Source organism: Mustela putorius, unplaced genomic scaffold, assembly GCF_011764305.1.
Source record: "Mustela putorius furo isolate JIRA1106 unplaced genomic scaffold, ASM1176430v1.1 tig00003850_pilon_pilon_pilon, whole genome shotgun sequence".
In the NCBI taxonomy this organism is placed as follows: domain Eukaryota; kingdom Metazoa; phylum Chordata; class Mammalia; order Carnivora; family Mustelidae; genus Mustela; species Mustela putorius.
Window position 1 is genome coordinate 10,628,784 of NW_025422002.1, and position 27,308 is coordinate 10,656,091.

Genomic DNA, 27,308 nt, shown 5'->3' on the forward strand with positions numbered 1-27,308 from the left:
GCTTGTCTGGATAGTGGTGTGGGATGGTAGGGAAAATGAGGCACCTTGGAGTCAGACCCCTTGCCACTCACTTGTGTGATCGTGGCCAAGTCCGTCCAGTCCTCTGAGCCTCAGGGCCTTTCTCAGTGAAATGGGAGTATTGGCAGAGCCTCCCTCCTGTTTCCCTGGTGAGGCATATGCGAAGTGAAGGATGGGGGAACTACTTTGGAAAATGTTGAGTGGGGCTCAAGTATAAAGCCTCAGGCGTGTGCCTTTAAGTTTTGGGGGGAAAAAACAAACTCACTTTTGCGTCAGTCAGAAGAAGAAAGCAAGAGTGTGGAGCAGAGTTCCCTCCCAAACATTCTGGATGCAAGTCTGACCTGCCTGTCACATCACCGCATGCACCTGTCCACCTGGGGCCCTCCACCTCACAGTGGTACCAGGGGAGGGATGGTTGGGGGCTCCTCACCCCAAGGTCATGGGTCAGAAGTCCGCCCCAAGCAGACAGTGTCCCACCACAGGCCTTGGTGGTCAACTCTTGGCAACCCAGGGGACGGTGGTCTAACTCCTTCTAGGGTATAAGATCCCAGGCATTTGGGTTCAGCATGCACAGGGCCACCCTCCTCTGCTGGAGAATCCCTAGGAAGAAGCCTCTGCCTGCTCAGAGGAGGTGGGAGGTAGCCCACCTCTCCAGCCCACCCAATCCAGAACCCCTTCTCTGACTCCCGACTACTGGTGTCACACCTCTTTGTGGGAAAAAAAGCCTTTGACTCCTGAAGAGACCCTGCCTGGTAACTAGAGGGCCTTCAGAATCCTTGGAGAACAGAGGAGATGCTGTTGTTATAGCAAATATTCAGGTGAGGGAGGAACTGGGAGTTTTTATTGAGAGTTCACACTGTGACCATCTTGATCAAAATGTGTGTGTTGAAGCTATTTGGGGGGATTCCCCTTTGGAACCAGTACTCTTGGCTACGGGGATGGTCAGGCTCCCACAATACACCCCAAATTACAGTCTAGATTCTCCAGTAGAGGGTAGGAATACAAGATACTCAAGCGTGGCAGCTGGATGAGGAGGTCATGCCTGGCCAGCCCCTTTGGGGCCTCAGAGAGAATGGAGGGTGGAGGGTGAGCAGATATGGATGTAGTCTCTGAAGAAGGAGTGTTGAGAACTGGGTGTCACTTGACTGGCCTTACTGAATGGTTTTGTAAAGGACAGAAGAAAAGGTGAGAATGATGTTGCCCAGGTTTGAGGTGACCGAGCTCCTTCTCTGGACTGTGAGAACTAAGGTATGGGGCTAAGCCACGGGAAGACTTCCAAAGTCTGCCTGCGTGCCCAGAAATGCCAGACAGGCTCTAGCTGTGGCCAGTGTGAAGCACCGTGCCTCAAAGAGGTCAGATCCAGCTAGAGGGATGTGGGAGTCACCAGGAGGGATGGCAGGAACCCAAAGAAATGGTTTCTTTCCCCAGAGGCTCTCCAGACTGGAACCCCCCCGCCCCCTTTTTAAAGTGATCTCTATACTTAAACCGGGATCGTGTTATGTGCTCTACCAGCTGAGCCAGCCAGGCACCTCCAGACTGGAACACTTGGTCTTTGGACTTCAAGACAGTTGGTGGTGCTGAGCAAAGCCAGGGCTAAGTGGATGCAGGAGGAGGTTAGCTCAGGGAGCCTCTCTGCTGCAGCGGGTAGGGGCAGGATGGGACCAAAGTGTTTCCTGCCCTGAGAAAACCTGGCAGTGCTTCCTAGTGATTGTCACGGAAACGTGACTTGGACCCTGTCTGCTCAAACAGATCTCCATTTCACCTTGGGTTGCCTGGTCTCCCCATCCCTGGGTGTTTGTGCTATGAATGAACCCAGAAGGGCATTTCTTCCCTTTTCTGCCATGTCCCTGTTACCCTGCCTACCTGGCAGGGCTGCACCCCCTGAACAATCACGGGACATGAGCATAGATCAGCAACAGGCTCTCTGTGGCTCATGTTTCCCGTCAGAGGGCTCAGGTGGCCCAGTTCCCACCTGGCATTTAGGTCCTCTCCTGCTCAGTGGGAGGGGTGTGTGCAGTGGGTGTACTGTGTTTGAATAGGGGTATGGAGAGATGAAACCCAGAGCCCGTTCCTCATCAAAAGCTTGAGGGCTGGGGCATATACATTGTGGCAATCTGAGAAGACCTGGACTAGGGGCTCCCCCGCTGTTTGGGAGGGGCTGACTGGAGACAAGGTAAGGAAGGTAGGCGGTAAATAGAGACTTCTTATTCCCTCTGGGGCCAGAAGCTATGGAGGGGTTCAAAAAGATCTAGATAGGCCAGAGATGAGAGATCCAGGTCAGAAGTGGTGGCATGAGAAGGTGAGCTTGGCAGGAGGGAGAAGATGGAGGGGGCCAGAGTCCCCGCTACCCCTCAGTTGAGGAAGGGCAGGAAACCATGGGTTAGACCAAATCCCTCAGGGATTGCTGACACCCAGCCAAGAAGTGAAGTCTGTTCACTGTTTTCTGCCTGAGGTCAAGCTGAATGGGTAAGAAGCACTGTCCTCTCTAGGAAGGGGTCAGACCTTCATCGGGCAGGGTAGTAGTGGGTAGGGCAGCTAATGCCATTGGATGTATAAGGGAAGAAGGCACAGGGTTCTGAACTACCGTGACTGGGGCCTTCAGGCTGTGATCTCCTTGGCGGTCTGGGACTCCTCCCCGACTAGGACCTCTGATCAATAGTGACCCCTCACCTGGCTGGACCCCACTGTGACGGACTGGGATCCCTGATGGTCTTGACCTGCGGTAACCCTACGCCTAACTAACTGTGAGACTCTGATCTCCTGGCCAACTCTGACTTTGGCCGTGTAGGCCAGGCTTTTCCTGTCTGAGTATGGCACTAGACCAATTGGCATACTCCTTGCTGTCCTGGCTGACTGCCCCCCCTTGGCCACTGTGACCCTCTGGTGGGCTAGAGCATTTGATCACTGTAAACTCCCCACCAGATGCCAATCCTTGACTGACCCAGACCTTTTTGGCCACTTTTGACCTTCACGACCCCCTAACTGAATGGTTAAGCCCCTGACCCTGACCCCAGCCAACCCTGGCCCACCAAGAGACGGCCACCCCATGACTGGCTATGCTCTCCTGACCAACGGGGACCCTCCTCGATGATGGTGTCCCCTCAGCCCCCTGGGCCTCGCCATGACTGACTGCCCCCCATGTCCTTGGTGCCCCGGCCCCTGCCCGCCCAGCACTGGCGTCGGTGGCGCCCGAGGCAGTAAGGATTCACACTCACGCCCAGCTGCAGCAGGAGGAAGGCTGGTCGGAGAGGAAAGAGCATTGGACAACGACACGCGACTAGGGCTAGAGAGATTGGCTACGTCCTGGCTCTGGCTGGTGACGGAGGACTGTCTCCGCAGGGCCCCCTGAAAGGAGGCCCCGCTCTTGAAAGTATTGACTACTTCAATCTGCAACGGAGGAGAGAACGAGACAAGTTGCGAGAAGAACGGACACACAGCTACACGACTGACAGGCGCAACGGCACGAGCACAGCCGCAGCCACGGTGACAACGACAACGTGACTTAAATCAAACAAAGACTACCAGACACACTCAAAGGCTCTGAAAGACATCTGCTCAGCGCCAGGCCCCTCTGTAGGCCCCAGAGTGCCAGGGAGGGCTGGCCACGAGGGCTGCGCACTGGGGTTTTCATTGCGGGAGGAAAAGCCTGGCTGTGTCGGGAGGCTCTGGGTGGGACACCTGCCCCGCAACCCAACCCCAGCTCTCCGAGAGGACTGTCTCCTGAACCTCGGTCACCCCTAAAACTGGGGGGGGGGGTGCTGTGAATGCCAATGAGGAAATGTTCAGGAGTGCCCTGTGGGTGTGAAGCAGCCCAGGTGATCTACTCTTGGTTGCCTAGGTGTGGTCTGGGCAAGAGGCCCACCCTCTCTTACTTTCCTGGTCCCCTGTGTCCCTCATCCCACAGGGCTATGAACACACAGCCTGGATTAGAACTCCAGCCCGGGCAGAGGGCTATGTGACAGCGTGTGGCCTGTGTGTGGGGGGGCTGGGAAGAAACTCATCCCACATGTGCTTTGCATGTGTGTTCTTGCCACGCACGTACGTGTCTGTGACACTGTGGTGGAGGCTTGGAGGGCAGTGTCTGAAGGCCCTGGTGGGGAATATGTCCACATGTGCAGAGATGCCCGGATCTCTCAGGCTGATGCCTGGGCCCGGGAGACGGGTTGGCCTTGGCCTCACACGGACTCATGTCCAGCCCTACACCGCCCCTCCTGGTGGCTGCCCCACACCCCTGACCAGAGCCCCACACTCACCTCAGCACTCAGGCCCCCTCCCCACTGAGGGGCATTCCCCCAGAAACCCATGGCAGGTGTTACCCCCGGGCTGAGCCCTCGCTGGTCTGGGGGGTGAGATGGAAGTTTCCTGAGGAGGCTGCGGCTTCTTTAGCAGTCACGGGAGCGTGCATGTGGGGAGCAAGGGTGTACCGAAGGCTGGCGAGGTGAGAGAGCAGAGCCGGAGCCCTGTCTCTGCAGGCCTGTGGGGTGGCACGGAGCACGCCCACCTCCATCCCCCACCCGCCCTGGCTAGGTGTGACCCAGCCCCAGGAGCCTCCTGTACCTGGGTCTGGATCCGATTAAGGCCTCGGAACCACAGGATCTGGCCTCGCCGCAGCTCCCTCTCAGCATGGTCTATCTCTTCCACATCCTCATTGAGCTCCTCCTCCGGGATCTCCTCCTTCTGCGTGAGCCTGCCCGCCTCCTTTAGGAACTTGAGCCTGCTGGTCGGGATGGTAGCGATGACCTGCAGGGGGTCCAGCATCAGGGTGATGGGGGCTGTCCCTCAGGTGGCCTCCTCCCTAACCTGCCACCCCTCCCCACTTAGTTATGCTCAGCTTGAGCCTTAACTCATCCTACCTGTTTCTCAATTCCATCTTTTATAATTCTTATTGATTTGCTTTGTAATTCACTCAGTCATCCAGGGTTGGGGGGCACAGCGGAAAATCTTGGCGTTTAGGAGCTGGACAGGTGTGACCTTGAATACCCCAGACCTTCTAGGTCATGTGACTTTGGGTAAGTCATTTAACTTCTCTGAGCTCTGGTCTTCCCATCTGTAAAGCTGGGGGTGATTCTCAGAGTTTGAGGATTAAGCAAGATGGTGTGTCTAAGTTGTTGCACATGAACCTGGCCCGTAGCTGGCCCTCAGGTCCCTGGGCTCCTTCCTGCTGATCACTGGGTCCTGTGATAGCTGAGTGTGGGCAACAGAGGTGCAGGGCCTGGATACCATGGGGGCAGCCAGTCCTGGGACTCTGGGAATGGTTGCCCTCCCAGAAATGGGAGGAAGTTTGAGTAGGGGATATGCTTTTATCCTTAATTGCCCTCCAAAGGGCTTGTTCATGGGCCCGAGGTGCGAAAGCGAGGCCCTATGGGGAGGTTGAGGTGGCAGAGATCAGAGACTCCTTTCATATCCTATAGGGACAGATGAGGGCTGGCCTGCATACAGACTCATGGGTTCCCTGGAGGTTTCAGCATTGCCCCCTGGCATCATCCTCAGGCATTAGGAGTCTGCTCTTCTGGATGCCAAGAGCTCCTTGAAGGTGTGGGTGCCAGGCGGATAAAGATGGCCTGGCTCTGAGGGTGCCCAGGGAATGGGCTCTCTAAGTCAAATCTAGTTTATCAACTTTCCGAAGAAGCTCCAAAGTTTCAAGAAGGACCTTTTGGATGAAACTAAAATTTCTTCCTATCTTTTAGTTAATTTCTGCTACTGTAACTTTCCACTCAAGCCTGGAACAGCTTGAAGACAAGGACAATGTCTCAGGCCATTTGGGGCTCCCACTAGATGGAAGATGGAGCATCTTGGGAATAGAGACGCTTTGACAGATCCGGCTCCAGGTACTTCTAACAAGCTGGTCAGCCTGCAAGTAGTGAGTGCTGGCAAGGGGTGTGTGTGTGTGTGTGTGTGTGTGTGTGTGTGTGTGTACATGCACGTGTGCGCGCACATGCCTAGGATTTGGACAAAAGTAGGGAAGGGAACTGGTGGGAGAATGTTCTGTGTCACAGCTGGAAGGGCCCCCACAGAGCATCTAGCCCACGGTTCCCCCAAGTGGGAGAGGATGTCAGACCCAGCACTGCGTCACTCAGAGCCAAGGCAGAGCTCACTCCTCCTACATTTCCTCGGAGCTCTCTTAAGGAATCTGCTTGGTGTCATACCACTTATTAATTATCCTCTTAAACAACTAGCTGGCTTCAGGCGCTGAGCCTTTGCAGGCCATGACATCGAGTTTGAGTTTAATAACATTTCTCTCATTATGTTATTATTTTATTTTGTTAGCGTCTCTTTATGATATATGATACTGATTTTCTAATCATGTTAATATAAAGCTACCTTTTGAAACAAATTTCAATAAAAAAAACTGGTTTGATTGAAAGAAACTATCAAACAAATAATATTTTCAGAGGTATGTAGACATAAGGCAAAAATCACAGTGGTGGTACCCTAAAGACCAGTATGTGGGACCTGGGCCAACCCCCATTACTCAGATGCCCAGAGATGGGAAGGGCCTTGTTTAGGGTCAGACACCGAGTCCATGGCAGAGTCAGGACCCATTCTTGGGACTGGAGGATTCCTGGTCCAGCTCCTCCAACCCCCCCTGGAGCTTACCTGGCCCCAGACAAGCTCTCCCAGTCCGATGAATATGCACCACATCCACTGGTCCAGCTGCAGGGGAGAGCAGCTGAACGGCTTCCCCCCAAACTGCACAATCACTATCTGGAGGTCAAAGGGGCGCACAGGGACAGAGAGAGAGGGGGAGAGACACAGAGAGTGAGTCAGGGGCCAACTCAGGAGTCTGAACTCGCAGGGCACAGCCAAGGGGCGCCGGCTGCTCACTGCCCACCCCGGCTCAGGTTGGGTGGGGGCCTGGCTACCTGGATGGCAAAAGTGCCCAGCACAATGGTGCAGAAAATAGGGTTCCGGAAGATTCCATCGAAGACATTCCGCTCGCCATGGATCTTGCGGGCGTTGATCTCATTGAAGAGCTGCATCATGACGAAGGTGTTGAAGATGATGGTGTAGTGCTCCGAGGGTGGTGAGTGCAGGGGTGCATTCCTCCCGCTGTCGATCTGGAACATCTTCTCACCTGCCAAGCCGAGAGGGCGGGAGCGGGGCTGAGGGCCTCGCTGGGGGAGACGCTGGGCCCTGAGTGGGGGCCTCCTCTGCACAGCCTGGTGGGTCAGGCGGAGACAGAGGCGGCGCTCTGGATACCGGGGTGGGGGGCTGCACTGTTGGGTGGTCCCGAGTGTGCGTGGAGGGATGATGAAGCCCTTTTTTCTCTAGGGAGAGAGGTTGGGTGAACTTTATTCTGCTTTTCTGTGGAAACCTGTTAAAGGTGGAATGCCTTAACCTGTCCTGTCAGGTGACTCTATTTATGAAAGTGACCTCCAGCTGGCAAACTCTTCTGGACTGGGAAGACTGGGAGAATGGGTTGTGAACCAGAATCCCTGGTGGGAGGCCTTGGGCTTCCCTGTAAGTGATGGTTCTTGTAACTGACTGTGGCCCTTGCTGCAACCCCTGGAAGCTTCTGGAGCTCTTCTAGGATATATTGGTTGCTATGTGGAGGCTGGGGCTTCTAGACCAGGCTGGCTCCAGTCCCGTGGCCTCAATCTCTTGTATTTGAGTTATCACAGGATGGGTAGAGAGTAGCCCCTGGGTTGCTGTGTGGACACGCACTGATGACAGGCCCGAGGCTATCCTGTGTCTCTTGGCAAAGCTGTCTCAGCAGGTGCCAGGAGGGCTTCTGGGGTTTTCTGAGTGTGAGGTGTCTAGCTGAATTCAAGACCGCTGAGAGTAGGTGCTCAAGGGGGAAGCCAGAAAATAAACCAGGAACTTGCCCCCTCTCCTCCCCGACCCGGCAGCCTTCTGTCCTAGTTTTGCATTCACATGGCTTCTTTGAAGACTCTAAAGATAACCTTGACAATAGTCCTGCCAATGTATCACCTTCCAAGTTTATGTAAGAGGACTGCCTTTTAAGCAATAGGATCCATGTCCAATCCACATCTGTACCCTAGACCTTGAGGACAAGTGCCCATTGGCATTGAAAGCCCAGCTTTTCATGCGGAGGGGCCCTACCCAGGCTGGGGACTCCTGGCTGGCCCCGACTCCCTGTGTGACTGTGAGCCAGCCCCTTCCCTCTCTGGGCCTCTCTGTGACCCAGGGGTAGGCTTTGCCTGCGTCCTCTCTGAAACATCTGAGGGATCCAGGCCCAGTCTTTAGCCGGCGGCAGGTCCCCTCACCCCTGTGTGCCTTCGGGCACTCCCTGTAACGCATGATGTGGACAGGCGCCTGCCTGGCTGAGTTCGGGGAAGACCTAAACGAAGCAAGCAGCCTAAAGGAAAATGCTGGGAGGATCATGGGAGGCTCTGCAGGTGTTTGTTCCCTCCCTGAGGAGGGGTCAGTGAGGGTGCCTGCACAGGGCCCAGAGAGGTGCAGGAATGAGTCAGGGAAGGGGCCAGAGCCTCAGGCCCCTCCAGAGCAGTTGTGAGGGGCAGAGAGCTGCACCTGGGTGCCATCTTGCCTAGTGTGTACTCCGTGCCTGGAGCCGTCATTGGTGGAAGAGCCCTGGCTTTGGGTTGGCCAGATCTGAGACAGGGCCCAGTTCTGCGCAAGACTTGCTATGTGACCTTGAGCAACTCACTGCATGGCCCCAGGCCCCATGACTTCACTGGCAGACAAGAGGGCGGGTGTGACTCAGAATGCCGGGTCCAGGCTGGGGCATCCCAGGTGGGCTGGTGGAGGACTCACCAACAAAGAGCAGGGTGAAGATGAGGGTGAGCTGGTAGACGGCGTGGCCCAGGATGTTCTTCATCATGGTCCGTGAGATGAGGGGCTTGTTGCGGCCATATGGCTTCCGCAGAAGCAGCGTCTCGGTAGGTGGCTCCGTGGCCAGTGCCAGTGAGGCGAACGTGTCCATGATGAGGTTTACCCAGAGCATCTGCACGGCCTTCAGAGGGGAGTCCTGGGAACAGCAGTGGTGGGGGAGGCTGTCACGGGGGAGGCTGGCCACACCTGCTGCTACCAAGGGCCGGGTGTGGGCCTCAGCAGCTTCTTGCTGGTGTCTTGAGCTGGCTCTGCCCAGTGGGTCTGCCTTTAGCTGGCCTGTCCTCTGGGCTCCTGAACAGGCACCCCGCAGGTTTGCTGGGCCTTCCCTTCCCTGAAGAACAGCCTAGACCTGACCACCATTCTCCCCCAAGGAGAAAATTGAGTCTTCCAGGCCTGATGGTCAGCAGCAACTTGCCTTCTGGTAAATTCACCCACTTCCCCACCATGTGCTGTCCATCCCTTCAGCCCCCATGGACACATCTCTCCTGGCTAAGGTCAAGCTCTCTCCTGTCTTCAGCACACATCCTGTCTTCTCAGCCTCCCACCGATGCTTTCCCCTCCACTATCTGTGGCTCTGGTCTCTGCTGTCCCACCAACAGTGCCTATGACCCCTGTCCCCTTGTTACTACCGCCCAGTTCCTTCTTACCCCATCATCCCACTTTACCTTAAGCAATTATTGTGTGTATCTATGATTCCAGAAATAACATACATCCATGGTAGAAATTTCAGGTGAGTAGGGAGTAACAGAGGAAGCTAAAACTCGTCAGTGATCTTTTGACTTACAGGAGACCACCATCCACATTCTGGTGTGGATCCTTCCATGTCTCTCTCTGGCTGAGACTGGGATCATATGGTCATACCATTCAGTGCACAGTCATATCATGTGGGGCACACTGCCTCGAGGAGCTGATCAACTGTCCCCTTGTACCCCCAAGTATCGTGTCCTTGGCAGCCCGACTTTGGCTTGTCCATGTCCCCCGAATCCCCTTCTCCAAGGTCACCAGCACCTTTCCTGTCACAGTCAGGAGATGCATTTTCCAGCCTCCTCTCACTGACCTCCCTGCCTCTCTTGGCCATAGTTTCCTCCTTGGCCCCTGACCCCACTCTCCTGACCCTCCTCCTCCTTGAACATTCAATTTCCCTCTCCCTCAGGGCTCCTCTTCCCCAATCTTTTAACTCTGTGCCCCCCACGGCTCCTTCCTTAGCCCTGCTTTCCTCTCCACACCTGTCCCCCTGGCTTGCATTGCCCACCTCTCCCTAGTGTCACCCTCTCTCCAGCCCAGGCCTCCCCCTCTAGTGTTAGCTTCATCCACCTCCTTCAGGAAGCCCACTGACCCTGTAAGCCTAGTAGCCTAAACTAAGCAGTTCTTTACCCCTCTATCATTTCTTAGTGCAGCCCCCGAGGCCCACTCTGCCTGCTCCCCATACACTCACTCCTGGATTCATCAGAGCCCCTTCCTCCAGGCCGCCTCTCCCACCTGTGCCCCAGAGCAGCCACCTTCCCCGTGTCCTGTACCTTTTCCCTGCTCATCAGCCTTCTCTGTTGACATGTGCCTTGGGGTCAGGGCCCCCAATCTCCCCATCAAGTCCTGCATGGCCCTGCTACCAACTCAATCTAAAGCCTTAGGCAAACTGGTAGTCTTCTTTGAACCTGTTTCCCCATCTGGCATCAGTGGGGTCCCCCAAGGAGCCTTGCAGGAGCGGCTGTGCTGTGGGAGTGTTCCCTGAGCCACCACTAGAGGGAGTCAGTCATCCACAGACCAGGAGTGGGTCCTTTCAGCAGAGGAACCCGCCAGCCACGTCACAGCTCTGACTCAGAATATGGTACTGGGGTGCTGCCACATGCAGTGCCAGTGGCTCAGAATGCAGCAGAGGGGAGCAGCATTCCCAAGGCCACAAAGCTCTCTGGGGAAGTGCTGCCTTCTGGGCTTCTGGGGCTCCTCTCTGCATAGGAGCTTGTCTACCCATGTGATTGCCAGGAGGCCTTAGAATACTGGCCCTTTCCTCCCCAGGCCAGGCTGGTCAGCCCCGAGGGGAAAGCAGGAGGCTGCAGGAACAATGGCAGGTCCCTGGTTCATCCAGTCTCTGAGCCTCAGTTTCTGCTTCTGTAAAATGGGGATTATCATAGTTTCTGCCTCATGGGGCTGGGCGAGGAAGCAGTGAGGCTGAAGACATTCAGGCCTGCTGGCTGGCTTCCCCTGAGCTTGGGATGGGGCCCCAGATGGTGATCTTGACAGACAACTACCTCTCCCAGTGACAAAGAGCCCCAACCTGGCCTCAGAGCCCCAGGGAAACAGGCGTCTCCTGCCACACTCCTGACGGAACTAAGCCCCCGAAGTCTTAGTCCCCCTGCTGGCCCCTTGCCTCCAGCTGGTAGCCTGATCCCCTCATGGGCCCTGCCTGGCCCCTGCCTCCCTTTGGGGGCTCTGCCTTTCTTCGAGGATGACCTCTTCTTCCTCCTGGAGAGAGGACCAGGTCTGTGACTGGGTCAGGCAGCCATGTAGGTGAGGATTGACGACTCCTATTTGCCAGATGACCTTGGGCCAGCCCCTCGCCTAGCTGAGCTTCATTTCCTTGGGCTGGTGCTTGTGCCTGAGGTCTGTGATGCAACTCTTGGTCCTTGGTAGGGGCTCCCCCAGGCTTTGGCATGCCCCATCCTGCCCGCCTACCCCCGCGCCCGCCCCCCACCGGAGGACCCACCTGCGTGATGCAGGCACCCGTGAAGGCCACGATCACAGCCACCACGTTGACCGTCAGCTGGAACTGCAGGAATTTGGAGATGCTGTCATAGACATTGCGGCCCCACATCACTGCCTTGACGATGCTGCTGAAGTTGTCATCTGTTAGGATGATGTCTGAGGCCTCCTTGGCCACGTCCGTGCCTGCAATGCCCTGTGGGGACAGGAGCCTGTGTGCGGCGGCTGGGTGGTGGTGCACAGCTCAAGCAATGCTGTTCTCATGCCCTGCACACCCCCAGTCCTATAGGCATATGCATAGGCCCAGCTGCCCAGAGCGACCAGACCACACGGGGTGTGTGTGCATGTTCTCCTCCTAGCCCCAGCGCCCTGAGGCCAACTCTGCCTTCAGGAAGCCTTTCCCTGGCCCGTCCTCTCCCACAGCCATCATGGCAGGGAGCCCTCTTCCACCCTTCCAGGAAGACCCTGGGGGCCGGGCTGAGCCTTGAGAGCATTGGGCATGTGAAGTAGATGGTGGGTGAGCTGAGTGTGAACTGGGGGTCCCGCACAGCCAGTCTGAGGCTGTGTTGCCCATACCCCCTGCCTGGGAGCTCCTGCCAGTCCCCACCCCGGGGCCCGCTGCCAGCTGCCCCTACCATGGCGAAGCCCACATCAGCCTTCTTGAGCGCAGGCCCGTCATTGGTGCCATCCCCGGTCACGGCCACCACCTGCCGCTGCTCCGTGTGCGTGCTATCGATGATGCCTGTGGGGCAGGGCAGGAGTGTGTCAGGGCCCTGGGACACTCTGTGGGCCAGAGGCAGCCTGGGGCTGGCCCTGATTGTTGGGAGGACCCCAGGCCGGGCCCAGCCTCCTCTCTGGCCCCTGCCCTACCTCCCCGCTCTAGTTGTGGCTCTTCCCAACTCCAGGCTTGCCCACAGCTGCCAGCACCTGCTGGGGATGTTGGGCACCTGAGCCCTGTGCTGGCTGGTGGTCCTCTGTGGTCTGGGCCCTGACGGTCTCTCCAGCACCCTCTTCATTCTCTGCAGCCTTTGGCCACACGGGTGGCCACCCCAGCTGGAAAAGCATCTCCCTCTGCCTGGGTTCCAGGAGCTCCTCCCTTCTCCCACCATCTGCTCCTTCAGCACCTTCTACCTGGGGGTTCAGGCACTCCTGAGGAGACCATTTGCCAATGGCCCCTGATCCACCATCTGGCCTTGACCTCTCTCCAAACATTCACTCTCAATAAAATATTCAGGAGAGCCTGGGTGGCTCAGGCGATTAAGCACCTGCCTTCAGCTCAGGTCATGACCCTGGGGTCCTGGGACCGAGTCCCGCATAGGGCTCCCTGCTCAGTGGCGAGCCTGCTTCTCCCTCTCCCTCTGCTCCTCTCCACTCCCACCCCATTCTCTGTCTCTCATTCTCTCTATCAAATAAATAAAATCTTTAAAAAAAGAAAAAATAAATAAAAAGAAAATATTCAACAAATAGAATAAACAGATGGCACGTGGCCCAGTCACTGAGCTGGGGCCAGTGGAAAAGAATGGGTGAAGTGTGTCATCATTGGGCACATGTAGAGTTTGAGAAGATACATTAATGGACAGGACAGAGATTTGAATGAGCCTCTCTTACCCCACACCTCACATCTGTCACTGACGTCTGCAGATTCCGCTCCAAGATCCCACAGGAACAATTTCATTTTTTCTCTGTCCCGACCCCCTGTGCCAGCAGCATCCCCCCTGGTCCCCACCAACTCCAGGCTGCCTGTCCATTCTGCACAGCAGTGCTGGGATTTCTCTCGACCCCTGCCCCACCCCCGCCCCCAGGACTGACCTGTCCCTTCCACCCCAGCTGAGAGTCATTCTATCACTACCCACACTGGCCTCAGGGTGACATCCATGTTCTTAGCTCTAATCAGAAAGTTCGAAATCCCTGGTGGTCAGGCTTCACCCATTCTCTGATTTTCTCTCGTCTCTGGCCGCGCTCAATCTGTGCTCCAGTCACAGGAATGACTATCTGCAAAGCCGGCTCCCTCACCTGTCTGCCCGGGCTCTTCCCTCGGCTAGCTGTGCCTGCCCCACAACTGTAGTCTCAGCTTAGATGCCACTTCTCCTGGGGAAGTCTTTGTGACTCCCTGAGGACCCTCACCTGCCCTAATCAGATCACTGTAGCTCTGGTATGTGTCTCTCCCTATTCTGTGCCTGGCAAGCAGCATCTGTGGGATGAGGGAAAGGGTCCCCGAATGGAGAAGCCTTTGTAGCCACCAACCATTCCCCTAGCCCTTTGCATGTGTCCAAGTTTCACCCTCTTCAAGGCCATGCGCTCCAGGAATCATCCTGGGCTGCTCCCCTGGCTGGCAGCAGTCTGAGTACCTGGCCAACACTCAGCCTCCAGTCTCTGTCTACTGGGCATTTGATGCCTTTGTTCCCCCTGGTTCCCTCAGCTTTCCTATGTGCTTCTCCAGAGCAGGGAAGGCGCTGAGTTTTCCTCCTGCCTGGCCAAGTGAGCTTCTTTCTACTTCTTGAAGGTGTCTGGAAATCTTTGCCTCGGGTCTTTCACAGTGCAGTTCTCTGCCCCACCTGAAACACAGGCCCTTTCTCCTGGACCTTCAACCCACCTTCGATGGCCTATGATGTGACACCCATCCCTAGCCTGAATAAGAGGCCAACAGAGGGCCCCAACCTTCTCTTCCACCAATACAACCTCTAGGTCTGTACAAGGAAATCTATTTAATGTCTGCTGGGTGGAATTGGACCATGAATTCCAAGAGGGAAGGACCATGTTTGCCAAGAGCAGGGCCTGGCACTTAGGTACTTCAAAAACACGTATCAAGAGAATGAGTAATTGAATGAATGAGTCATTTAAGAAGAAATGGAGGTGGGTTGGGGGTGCCTCCTGCTCTGATATCTGTGATTCTGGGGTGCTGTGTTTCTGTCACCAAGCCGGATCTGCCTCCACTAATGTCCTGGGCAGCATTTTGGGAGAGGAATCAAGATGCCCCAGGGATGACCTCAGCGAGAAACCTGCCCTTCAGTGGCCATTTTAAAGATGGAGAAATTGAGTCCCAGAAGAGGAGAGACTTGCCGAAGGCTATAGAACAGTTCAGCAGCCAAGCCAGGACTTGAAGCCAGGGCTGTATGACTCTAAAAATGCCCAGCACCTGGCCACCTACATGGGCTCAATAGGTGGTACGCCTTCTCTCTGGAGGAAGACAAGGAAGGAGAAGGATGCTAGCTTTTGGCCTCATCTCTCAGGCTGCTATTCCCAGGATAGCCCTTCCTGCGGGTCCCCATTACAGATGCTGGTTGGGGTCCTCAGACACCAGGCAGACCAAGGGTCTCTCAAACTCACAAGCTCAGGGGGCAGACTGAGAACATAAAGAAGTGAAGTCTCCTGGATAGCAGACAATGAGGAGCAGGGAAGACTGATTTGAATGTGAGGGGAGAGTCGTTCGAAGTCATCCAAATTCAACATAAAAAAGGTACTATACCAACCAACCACAACATGTCTGTGGGCCCTATCCAACCCTTAGGCTAAGAGTTTTGGACATAGACAGACCCAGTCCCATTGCTTCCTAGAAGTGGAAAGCAGAGAGAAGACTCACAACCTCTCCAGATCACTAGGGCTCTTAGAGGGCCTCCCAGGACTGCAGTGAGGGGGAGACAAGGGTGTTGCCAGGTGTGGGAAGCCCCATGCAAAAGCCCTCTGTCCTGGAAAGAAGCTGCAGGCACCAGGAGAGGAGGGGGTCCTGGCCTCAGAACTGCTCCCCAAGTCTTACCTTTGACGAGGGTATGCTTATCTGTCGGGGAGGAGCGAGCCAGCACCCGGAGCTTTGGCCAGATCTTGTCAATTCGCTCCTGTTCAATCTGGAGAGGGATGGGGAAAGGCTCAGAGAGAGAAACTGAGGTCTGGAGAAGGGAGGGGGCTCACTCAAAGTCACGGGGCCCTGAGTGGTACATTGGCTGACCTCCGTACAGTCATGCAGCCCCCATGCCTCCCAGGCAGCACCCTCCACCCCCCAGTTCATCCCTCTGACAGATGTGCTGGGCAAGTACCTCTCCCTTCTCGTTGCGGATTCTCCGGTTGAACTCCTTGCCCTCCAGGCACAGAAAGTCCTCCCCAGGATGGATGATGCCACACTTGATGGCGATGGCCCGGGCCGTGTTGATATTGTCACCAGTGACCATACGGACGGTGATGCCTGCCCGCTGGCACTTGCGGATGGCTTCTGGGACCTAGCAGTTGAGGGGGGCAGGAGCAGTGGGGGTGAGCACCCTTGGGGCAGGCCATCACTGCCGTTATGGATTCCAGAGTGAGGCCTGTTCATGGGAAGTTCTAGTGGAAGGGGCCTTGATGACTGTGAGATGCTGACAGCACATATGGCACATAGACCCTCTCCTTCCATCCTGTGTCCATGGCAGGCATCGTTAATCAATCACAGAATCTGCTGATTAAACCCCGATGTCTCAGAATTCTCAACAGAGTCCCAGGCAGCTACCACCTAACACTATGATGGTCTCTTCTGAGATGAAACCACGGGCTATCCTGACTTAGGGGCAAGGACTTTGAGAAAGTCCTCAGTAACACCCCAGGTGGGGTTAGAACACTCTGTTATAAAGAGACATGTGTCCCTACTTTATTCACATGCACAGTTCCTGTGAACTCAGTGAGAAATATGTTCACACATTTTCAGGTTTTTTTTGTTTGCTTGTTTTTTTTTTTTGGCTGGGGGCATGGGGGCACTGCATTTGGGAGCATTTCATTTACAAAATGTGACACTGACTTTGAATAAATACAAATGATTATACTTCATGTAAAATAGGACCTTGCCATGAGAGAGTAAGGACTGCCTCCTGCCCTCTCTGCCTGTAACGAATGATAGACTGATGCCTGGGCCAATCAGGCCAGAGTGGATGCAGCCAGTCAGGAGAGAGTAAGCCCCGCACAGCACCCCCCATCCCCCTGCTCCTATGCAGAGCTGTGGATTTATTTGCCCAGTGATTAAGATGCAGAAACCAGCCTGGAGCTGCTGCAGGTCTTCACACACAACACAGACCAACTGAACAAGGGTTTCTGACCCATGGGCAGTGACCAATGATAAAATAATAAGGTAATATTTGCTATTTGCTGCAAAATGTCTTTGAGTGGAAGAAGACATATGAAGGGCAGAAAATCTAGTTGTACAAGAAGACCAAAGCACCTTAGAATCTCAGGCTTGGAAAGGTGGAGTCTGACTACCACTCCTCTTGCATATCACAGTGTCTGGGGAGCTCACTCCCATTCCTACTCTGCCACGCCACTGCTGAGAGGGTCTGAAGACTCTTATAGGCTGAACTATGGCCATGCCCAAACCCTCTGTGGCCCCCCAAATATATTTAAGTCTTAAGCCCCTAGTGCTGGTGAATGTGACCTTACTGGGAGATAGAGTGTTTATAAAGGTAATCAAGATGAAGTCGGTAGAGTAGCCCTAGACCAATGTGACTGGGGTTTTTATGAAGAAGGGTATTTGGACCCAGACACACATACAGGGAGAATGCTACATGAGGATGAAGGCAGAGATTAGGTGTTGCTGCCACAAGTCAAGAAATGCTGAAGATTCCCAACAAACCCCTGTAAGCTTGGGGGGGGGCACTGGGGGAGAGGAAAATGTCTGAAGCCGATTCTTCCTCACGACCCTCAGAAGAAACCAACTCTGCCAACACCCTGATCTTGGACTTCCAGCCTCCAGAACTGTGAGGCAGTCCAGTTCTGTTGTTGGAGGCCCCTAATCTGTGCTACTACTTCATCATGGCAGCCCAGCAAACTCAAATAAAGAATTAGAACATTGGTTCATAACCTGATTGTGGACAACACCTGCCCACTGGTCCCCTTCCTGCCCTTGGGAATTTTAAAAACAAGGATTGATCTTGAAAATCTCTAGCCTCTTCCCGCCCCCTCCCACACTCTGCTGTTCTGTGAGCACAGAGAACCACCATTCCAATGTGGGGTCAGCGCCCCAGGCCCTCCTCAGGCTCCCTGCCTCTGGCCTTGCCCCTCTTCCATCATTCCCCTACCTGACCACCAGTGGGCAACCTGCCTAAAGTTCAGCCTGGGTGTCACTCTCCTTCAGGGGCTGCCCCCTGCTGCTTGTAGAGAAAATCAAGACTCCTGAGCATGGCCATCTTGTGGCAGAGCAAGAAACAAATACCATGAAGAGGCTGGCTCCAGGCTAAGTAAGGCCAGGAGGCCCCTCTGGCTCCCAGAATAGTATCAGAGACCAGCTGTGGTGACAGGTAGTGAAGGGTCTCTTTGTTACGAGGGCTGGAGCAGGGTAAGCTGGCCGCAGGTCTCCTCTGGGTGCACTTCTGGGGCCCGGGGAAGAGGCTTCTGGTGCCCACTTGGGACTTGGGGGCCACGTGACCAAGGCCTCTGCTTCATGCCACAGCGGCGGCTCACACAGGCAAACGTGACCTCTTTTTACAGACCCAGAGGGAGTGGGGATGTGGATTGTCCAACATCCTGCTTACGTAATTTATCAATGTCCTCACAGTGTCTGTAACCCAGACTGCAGCCCCCTGCTGTCTTCTGTTCCAGAGGAAAGGAAAGAGTCACTGCTCTTTTGGGGACATACACCTTATCTGGCTCCTGCCTTCAAAGGAATAATTCAGGCTATGTTTTATTCAAAGATACTTGGGCTCTTAGAGTTGGAAGGGACTTGAGGTCATAACTCTGACTCTCTTCTCATTGCCCAGATCTCCGGCTAGGCATCCCACAATGGCCAGCCAGCCTTTGCTTGCAGGCTTCTGAGCCTGGGGTACTCACTCCTTCCAAGGCTGACCACTCCATAGGGGAACAAGTCTATCATATCCTTTCACATAATCATTCTTCTTTCAGATGAGAGCAGGTGCTCTGGGTCTGGCCTATACTCTTGTAGGAGGCAGGGTCTTTGGTAAAGATCTCTGTACAAAGGGCTCTGGGAGCACAGAGGAGGGTGCCATTCCTTCAGAAGGAAGTAGAGGGAGAGGAGAAATACGGGAAAGCTTCCTGGAGAGGGGGATGTTTGAGTTTCTTCTGGTCTGTCAGCACTAACTGAGGCTCTGGTGCCTGGCACTCTGCCCAGGCTGGAGCTACACAGATGACTGCTTCACTGTGGCCTGGGCCACAGAGAAGTGCCCCATGAGAGGCACTGGCAGAGAAGTTGGGAAGGGTGCTATAGAAAGGACATGGAAGGTGATCTGGAGGGGGTGAGGCTGAGGAGGATGTGGGGCAGGAGCCAGGAAGCATGAAGCTGGAGAAGGACCTGCAGTCAGAAGGTGCTGGAATCAGGGACTCAGTACTAGGCCTGGGAGCCATGATAAGTTCTGAGCTGGGAATGAGGTGACTGGAACCCTGTTCTAGAAAGACTAAAGCTTTCAAGGCTGTCTCAGGGAGCTGAAATCTGCCTGCTTGGAATCCCCACCCTCTAGGTCTCCCCGAAACAAGCTGACTCAGGGAGAAAAAACAGGCAGCTAATTTTTCTGGCTCCCACCCTCTCCTCTGTGTGGTGGAGGTTTCTTTGCCCCTGGGAGAGAGGGCTTAGGGGCCGAAAGGCTCGGTTGGGCTTTGCCCTGGGGATCCACCTGAGTGTTGGCTTATAAAGTGGGGATGAAGCTAGGTGATGCTGTGGCAGGGGCAAATGGTATCAAGCCTGGGGACAGTAGATGCTGGTGGTGGGGGTAGGATGGCTGGCAATGCACCTAACCATGGTCTTTCTTCCTTGTTCTTTCTGCTCCAGGAGATGGGGAGGGATGACGAGGGTGTGGATACAGATGTAGTGGGGGGTGGGGCACACCTGGCATCTGGGGACAGGGAGGGGCAGCCATTTGTTTGGAGGAATGGTGTGACCATGCCACCACGATTCCTGGGTCAGGTACCTTAGAGGCCTGTGACCTGCCTGTAGGGGGGGATTCCAGATGGACCTGGACACCCCTGAGGGCCTCCTCAGCCACCTCCCTTATTGGGCAGTGGACCCTATAACCAGACGTCTTTGTTGTACTTCAGAATGGCTTTACACTCTCACATGCTAGGGGTCTACTTACTCGTCCCCTTTTACTGGGCATTTCACTAGGCTGTGGGCTCTGGAAGGCAGGGACCGCTGACTGCTCAGGACACATCCAGGGGCCTGGCACAGGGCACACGGGTCATCATGAAACATGTCTCTGCTGAAATCCCTCAAAGCCTGGCCTGGTGAATGGATTTGGGTGGGGGCATGCCTACTCTTCCCAATTTAGCTCCAGGCTCCCCTCCTTCCCATTTCTCTCGTAAGTCCACGGTATTCACTAGATTCTCACCTGTCTGCGTTTGCCAGAGCTATTCCCTCCGCCTAGAATGCCCTCTCTCCCTTAATTTGGGAGTCTCTCCCCCTTTCAGGTGAAATGCCCCTACTCATAAAACCATTCTGGATTCCTCCAGCCCAATGGAATGCTTCCTTAATCTGCACTCAGGCTCTCCTTGTACTGCTCACTCGGTCATTCATTTGACAAACAGCTACTGAACATCTCCCTGGTCTGGGCACTGAGGAGCCAGGGATGATTAAGACCCAAGCCACCGAGGCACCGATCTGGCTGAAATATACTTTCCACATAGACAAAGTTGCTGTAAAATGAAAAAAAAAAAAATTCCTTCTTTCGCTAAAATTATCCAAGATATTTCTCACGGAGGAAAACCAGCCAGAAAATGGGCGCTTCCTGTTTTCATTAAATAAAGGCTTTTAAACATCTGTTGTTTCTGGTGACACCCGTTGTCTGTGACTCCAAGGGCTCCAAACACCCCCGGATAACCCGGTGAATCCCGGGCTGCTGCTCTTCTCATGGCTTCATCCGCGGTGGCTTCAGGCGGTGTCGGAAAACGTACCCACCGAGAAACGTGTATGTGTCTGGGGGGTGATCAGCAAGCCTGTTTTGATCTGTTCTGTCTTCTCAAGGGAGGAAGGCAACGTCATTTATTCATCCTCGACAGATGGGGAAATTGAGGGGGTAGTGTGTGTTCCAGCAGTTGCTGCAAATGTTTGTAGGACCCCAGAAGTGGCCCAGGCTGACCTTTGTGCTCTGGCCAGCCTCAGGGTTGCCTGGAAGAGCCTGCCCCGAACCGCAGGCACAGACACTGCCCTAAGGTCATCCCAAAAGCTAGAGACGGTGGCTGCCTGTGAGGCGGGAGTCAGAGACCCTGGGAGGGGAGCATGGGAGGTTACTTCACCTTGTCTGTTGAACCGTTGGAATTTGGCTCTATGTGTATAAATCCAAATAAATCAAAATAAAACCCAAATAAATCAAAAGCCACCCCCCCCCAACTAGGAAATGGTGAATCGACAGCTCAGAGCTTTTATACTTTCGAGTTGCATCCCTAGCAACCGTGCTGGTGTCTCTCATTTGGAATGTCCAACTCTTTCATTGTTCGGATGGGGAAACTGAGACCCAGGGAGGAGATGCGCCTGAAGCCTTCTGTGAGGGGGTGGCCGGGGCGGGATTAGAACCCATGTCTCTTGACCCTGCTGTGTCAGCCTAGTAAGTATGCTCCCCAACACAACTTATGACATCGAAATCTACATCCTGGGAGAGAGCCCAGGGCAGAGAGGAGGTCACCAACAAGAATGCACTTACTTGACGGAAGCAAAGAAAGGTGTCAGGGTAAGATTTCCCCGTCAGCCAGCTCAGAATGTTGGAGCTTGGCAGGGATTTGAAGAACATCTGGGTCAACCTCCCATTTTACAGATGAGAAGACCAAGGCACAGAGAGGAGGATGTGGCTTGTGAGTGGCACAGCTGGGCTTGTGTCCAGGCCCCCTTTCTCCAAGGCAGGGCTCTCCAGAATGAAAGTGCTCCCAGCCCTGCTGGGAGTCTGTGCCTGAAGCCTGCTTCTCTGGATGATCATGCTATTAGTGGAATATTCCAGGACCCAGCTCAGCCCTTCTCAGGCCCTGCCCTCCCTGTCCTTACCCTCCAGACTTAGAACCCCTTGCCCTTTCATTTCTGTGGCACCTAGGAGCAAGGCCTGGGGCAGGAATGCAGAAAACCTGTTCTACTCTGGGTTAGCTCAGCCACTTACAGCGAGACTTCCGGAAACTCACTGTCCCTGCTTACCCTCAGTGTTCTCACCTGCACCCTGGGCCCGGGGGAGGCATTTGGTCTAGGTCAGCAGCAGCTCAACCCCTTTAGTGCATTGTCAAATTAGTTTAGGAGGTGGTGACTAGCATTAAAAAAGAGAGAAATAGAAGAGAATAGAAAATACAAGGGCATCATGTTACTTTGTGACATTCTTATTTTGGTTAAGTGTATGTGCTTACTGAATCATGATATAAAATATGTTTCTTATTAGTACAGGTCATGACCAAAAAAAGGTATGTGTCTGATGCTGCTTTCCACCCCACTTTGGGGATGGTTCTGAGGCACAGTGATGGGCAAGGAGCTCTGGGGATGAGAAGGACAGGGGAGCTGCAGGCTGGCCCCGTCTGCTACGTGGAGACTAGTCCCTGGTGCCTGTAAGGGGATGGCCTGTCATGGGGAGCCTGAACCCACTGGTGGCAGGTCATGAGTGGGCATCCTGTGGGGAGGTTGCTAAATGGCCTGTCTGTCCACGGAAAGACACAGTCTGCAGGAAAACACATGTGGTTCCAGGGCCAAGCACCTGGGCAACAAATCACCTTTGATGCTTTAGGCTCTGGGTGGGAGTGAAGAGGTCTGTGGAGGTCTATGGAGGGTGTGAGCATGTGAGATGAGTACCAGGCATAGTATTGGAAGACTGGTATTCAAGTCCCGTTCATTCTCATTCATCATTCCACACTTAATTGTGTGGAATGAATGAATCCATAAGCCGGGCTCTGTGTTAGGGGCTGTTACCTGTCACTGGGTCCAGAGTTCTGAACTACTGGGGAGGGGCACAGAGGAAGGGAACCCCATTTAAGGGCCATGTACCTCATGCCAGATACTGACTGTTTGTGGTATGTGCATGATCTGATACCTCATAGTATCCTGGGAAGTGTATGTGTGGAGAATACTATTATTATCTCCAGTCTACAGATGAGGAAACAGAGCCTCAGAGAGGTTATGTAACTGGCCCAAGGTCACACAGCCAGTAATGCTGAGACTCGGGATCCCAGGTCTGTTTGAGACCTGAGCTCACATTTCGACGACACCTCTTGTTGCTACAAAAACGTTTAAGTCCACATCTGTGACATTCTAGTTTCATTTGGTCTTTGGAACAGAGACTCTTACAGCATCAGGACTAGGAATTTGGAAAACACTTGTCTACCCCTTTTCATGGAAAGAAGTGGAAGTGGAGGCTCCATAAGGGGCAGGGAACACCGAGAGGCCCCTAGAGAATGGTATCAGGACAAGTGGGGACAGCAAAATTGCCTCCAGTGGAGGAAGGTGGCCCTGAGAGGCCCCATCACCGAATTCCACAGCCAAGACCAAGGTGGGCCCAGTCCCCACCGGCCTGGGAATCAGCCCTGGACCCAGAAGCTGTGTTAGTCCTCCAATGATGTGGAGGCCAGCCTGCCCTTGGCTCTACCCTCTGGGGATCCCCAGAGTGAGGACTCACTCTGCCTGCCCACAGCAACGTTTTGGAGATTCGAGGCTGCCCTCTCTTCTTCCCACAACCTTTCCAGCCTGGGCAGTCTGACTGAGCACCCATGTCCATCCTCGCCCAACTCTATGAACCCCAGCACTGAATTCCGTCTTCCCGCCCGGGGCAGATGCAGCTAAAGGAGACTGAACACCTGTGTGATCTGAGCACTCCTTTAGGTGCACTTTCTATATCTTCTTCCTGGGTCCTTCTTGGGGCGGGGGGGGGGGTTTGCTATCATCCCTCTTCTCTTCCGCCTGGGAGTCTGACCTTTGGATAACTTCATGGCCCTGTGCCCCTGGAGATCTGAGAATGGGAGACTGTGGGCTGTGTCACTGTGCAAGCCCGCTAGGCTACATTGATTGGGAAACTGGATCCGAATGGACAGAACTCTACCTGCTGGTGTGACATCACACTGGGGGTTTTCTTGAACACCAGTGACTTAGTTTCTGGGTATCTCCTTTATGGGGACCCTGGAACCTAGGCCTATGGTTGTGCTATAGGAGATCCTGGCTCCTGTGGGGCAAGAGGCTTCTAAGGCATGCTTGTCCCTTGGGATCAAGGGGAGGTTTCTGGTTGGGCGATGGCTCTCGGGCTGCTCCCGTGGCAAAGCAGCGCCTGCCTGCTGGCTGCCTGATGTCCTGAGCAGACGGATGCCAAGCGTGACCTACGCTGGTCTCAGGAGTCTGCGTGTTTAGGAGTAGGTAAAGAGAAAGTCTTGTGGGTGCTACAGGGAAACTGAGGCTCAGGGAGGTGAGGCAACTTATACTAGCTTACCAGCAGGCTGGACTCCCAGCCCCTCCAAGCCTGCTGGTAGGGGGCTTACCTCGGGCCGCACGGGGTCCTCGATGCCCACCACGCAGATGCAGGTTAGGTCATTGAGGATGTCGTTCTCATTGTCCCAGTCGGGCTCGGGGCTGCTGGGGAAGTCTCGGTAGGCCACACAGATGGTGCGCAGCCCATCGCAGGCCATGGGCTCAATCACTTTCTTCACCATCTCGTCCCGGTCGCGGGGCCGGAAGACCCGGGGCTCCCCTGCCCCGTTGAGAATTTTGCAGCATCTGGGGGCAGATGAGGGGGGAGCTGGGTAAGGTTCAGCCAAGGGCCCAAGGGTCCTCCGTCTGACCAGCTCGCGCTCCCCTCCCCATCCCCAGTGATGCCCAGCTGGCTGTGGTTGGTCATCCAGCATCCATCCACTTCATCTTCCATAATGCTTCAGGGCTGGTCCAGGCCCCTGGGCCCCATGCAGGGATGAAATCAGGACCAGCCAAAAAGAAATCAGGCCGCCTTCTTGCCATATCTGCCCCAGTTTGTCCATTCAGCAAGAGCACATCTACTTTGATCTGTCTTATATTCATGAGATTTCATCTGAAAAAATAGTTCCACAGCTAAAATGGTTTTCAGAGGGCATGAAGCCTAGGCTAGTCATTCTGGACCTTGTTCACACATTAGAATGGCTTAGGTGGAACACCGAATAAATAAAGACCCATGTATGAGCCCTACCCCAAAGGTTCCAATTTATTTTTATTATTTTGGGGGAGAGGGGCTGAGGGAGAGAGAGAATCTTTAACAGGTTCCACACCCAGTACAGAGCCCAACGCAGGGCTTGATCTCACAACCCTGAGATCATGACCTGAGTGGAAATCAAGAGTTGGACACTTAAGTGACTGAGCCACCCAGGCCCCCTGTATCAGTGGTTTTTTAAAAGTTCCCTGGGATGATTCCAATGTGTATCCAGGATTGAGAACCACTGGGCTAGACCAATCCCATCAAGGTTTGAGTGGGGAAACTGAGGTCCAGGGACCAGGAGTGACTAGCTTAGCTCTCCAGGCTTCTCTCTGGCACCTGGAGCTGGAGTTGACTGGCTAACAATGAACATCACTATCGTTAACCATCTCTGTGCTGAGGGAATGAGGGAGATTTAACAGTGACAGCAGGTGGAACTTCCTGGTGATCCTGTGATGTAGGGACGAGAAGGGGAGGGCTCTCTGTAGAGTTTCAAGAGAAAATAGTGGAGGAAGGAAGCTCCGGGAGATGGTCCTGCTGTGGGACATTGGGAAGGGCACCTCTGCGTGCCAGATGGCCCTCCAGCCCAGCCCGAAGGACAGCCTGCACAGCACGACCTGGTGATCCCCAGCTCCCTGTCCCGTCCCCCCTTGCCCAGCCCTGCCATGTGGAACTTACTTCTTGAGCACGATCTCGGAAGCGCCCTTGCTGTACATGCGGAAGCTCTCGTCGGGCAGCTTGATGACCGTGCTCATGGACTTGCGCACGGAGTTGAAGGTGTACACCTTGTACAGCTTCTCCTCTGGCATCTGGATGCGCACAGGCTCGTAGTCCTGCTTCAGGTCCAGCACGAAGCCCAGCAGACCACACTCTGTTTTGTTGCCCACCTGCCGAGGCAGGGCTCCTTCCTTCTCTGGAGGCTGCGGGGAGAGAGGCCAGGGAGGCTCACATGGGGTTGCCTCTCAGACCCCGGGGCCAGCCAGCCCCCTTTCCCGCTACCCGCACCCTCAGCCCTCTCCATCCCAGACCCAGTCCTGGCTCTGAATGAAAGCAGTTAAGCAAGATCAGCTTTTTAAAAATTATGAACTCTTTCAACACCTACAAGGTAGATAGAAAATAAGAAAAGAAACACTTGTGTACCCTCCATTCAGCTTTGTAGGACCTGAACAGTATGCCCTATTTCCTTCAGATTTTTCTTTCTGGAGAAGGGAAACATGACAGATAAAAGTGAGTCCCCCTGTGTATCCCTCCTTGTCTGCAGAATCCATCCCTTGTCCCAGAAAGAATCTCTGTCTTAAAAGGGGGCATGAATTATTATCCTATGTGTTTGTTTTTTAATTTTTAAAGATTTATTTGTTATTTTTTTACTTCAGAGAAAGAGAGCAGTGGTGAGGGGCAGAGGGAGAGGGAGAGAATGAATCTTAAGCAGGTTCCACGCCCAGTGATCAGCCTATCGTGGGGCTCGATCCCACCACCTGAGGGCATGACCTGAGCTGAAATGAGAACTGGACGCTCAACTGACTGAGCCACCCAGCATCCCCTCTTTACTTACTTTGAACTTTTTCTACATTTTTATAATTAACCTTCTGGTGATTTCCAGAATTTTATGTCTTTTCCACAACAGTTTTTGTCCCCTCTCTACTAACGAAAGAAAATGACAACATGGAGTACTTAAATAAAAATGCCTAATTACTTATTAGGCCAAGAGAGCTGAGCAATTATGCCTTCAAAACACCTGGCATTTTATTACCCTCTGTGAAATATTTTAATTTTCCTCTAAAAGGATTTCAAACAATCTATGGTTGCAAGGGGCAGAGCTGCTTCCTACGTTAATTCAATCTGTTTCCATGAACTTGAGCTCCGAGATCGCCTACATGTGTACTATGAAGCAGGGCCCCACCTCTTTTGTCTTTTGATTTTTTTTTTCCTAGATCTTGACAAACCCGGAGGTTTTTCTATTGCTGTAGACTTTCCGTGAGCCTTTTTATCTCTAGGGCTCTGATTCTGTAAGGGAGTTGAGGTGTTGGTATTGTTTCCATTTTCATGGCCAGGAAGCAGGCCCGGCAGGGAAGTGACTTGCTCATGGTCACAGACCTACAAAGCGGCAGACCTGGGGCTGTCCCCAGGCCCCTGGCTCCTAGCACAGAGCTTCATTCAACACATTTCCCTGTTGTATGGAGCCCTTTGGGAATGCTGGATGCTGCCACTAGGCATAATCTCGAGAGGAAAATTCATGTTCGTGTTTGGGGTCCTGGGGGATAAATAGAGCCAAGAGGAAGGAATGATGACTAGAAGAACTACAAGTTATAAATAACATCTGCAAAAATGAGATGAAAAAAAGTGCAGCTAGGGATGCCTGGGTGGCTCAGTCGGTTAAGCCTCCAACTCTTGATCTCAGCTCAGATCTTGCTCTCAGGGTCATGAGTTCAAACCCCACATTGGGCTCAATGCTGGTGGGAAGTCTAGTTAAAAAAAAAAAAAAAGAAGCATAACTAGCCTGTACCACCTCACATTCATTTGGATGGCTACTAGAAAAAGCCAAAGCAGAAAACAAGCGTTGGTGAGCATGCGAAGAAATCGCAGCTCTGTGTGCTGTTGGTGGGAAGGTGACAAGGTGCAGCTGCTGTGGAAAACAGGATGGTAGTTCCTCAAAAGATTAAACATGGAATTCCCATATAATCCAGCATTCCACTTCTGGTTATGTGTGTATATATATAT

At 53.9% G+C, this 27,308-nt stretch overlaps 1 protein-coding gene across 11 annotated transcripts in view; it reads right to left on the minus strand.

The window, feature by feature from the left end:
• Window positions 1–27,308, minus strand: part of ATP2B2 (ATPase plasma membrane Ca2+ transporting 2) — a 365,479-nt gene that overhangs the window by 6,718 nt on the left and 331,453 nt on the right. For 7 of the 11 annotated variants that reach the window (XM_045063309.1, XM_045063308.1, XM_045063310.1 and 4 more), the window contains 10 exons: window positions 25,269–25,510; window positions 23,911–24,145; window positions 15,561–15,740; window positions 15,284–15,371; window positions 12,165–12,271; window positions 11,534–11,725; window positions 8,755–8,968; window positions 6,882–7,093; window positions 6,616–6,723; window positions 4,576–4,758 (listed from right to left, as the gene is read on the minus strand). In XM_045063309.1, coding sequence (XP_044919244.1) covers window positions 4,576–4,758; window positions 6,616–6,723; window positions 6,882–7,093; window positions 8,755–8,968; window positions 11,534–11,725; window positions 12,165–12,271; window positions 15,284–15,371; window positions 15,561–15,740; window positions 23,911–24,145; window positions 25,269–25,510 — 1,761 coding nt within the window. Of the gene's footprint in view, window positions 1–3,233; window positions 3,406–4,575; window positions 4,759–6,615; window positions 6,724–6,881; window positions 7,094–8,754; window positions 8,969–11,533; window positions 11,726–12,164; window positions 12,272–15,283; window positions 15,372–15,560; window positions 15,741–23,910; window positions 24,146–25,268; window positions 25,511–27,308 lie in introns of all 11 variants that reach the window. The other 4 variants (XM_013054571.2, XM_013054562.2, XM_045063311.1 and 1 more) reach the window with 1 other exon arrangement.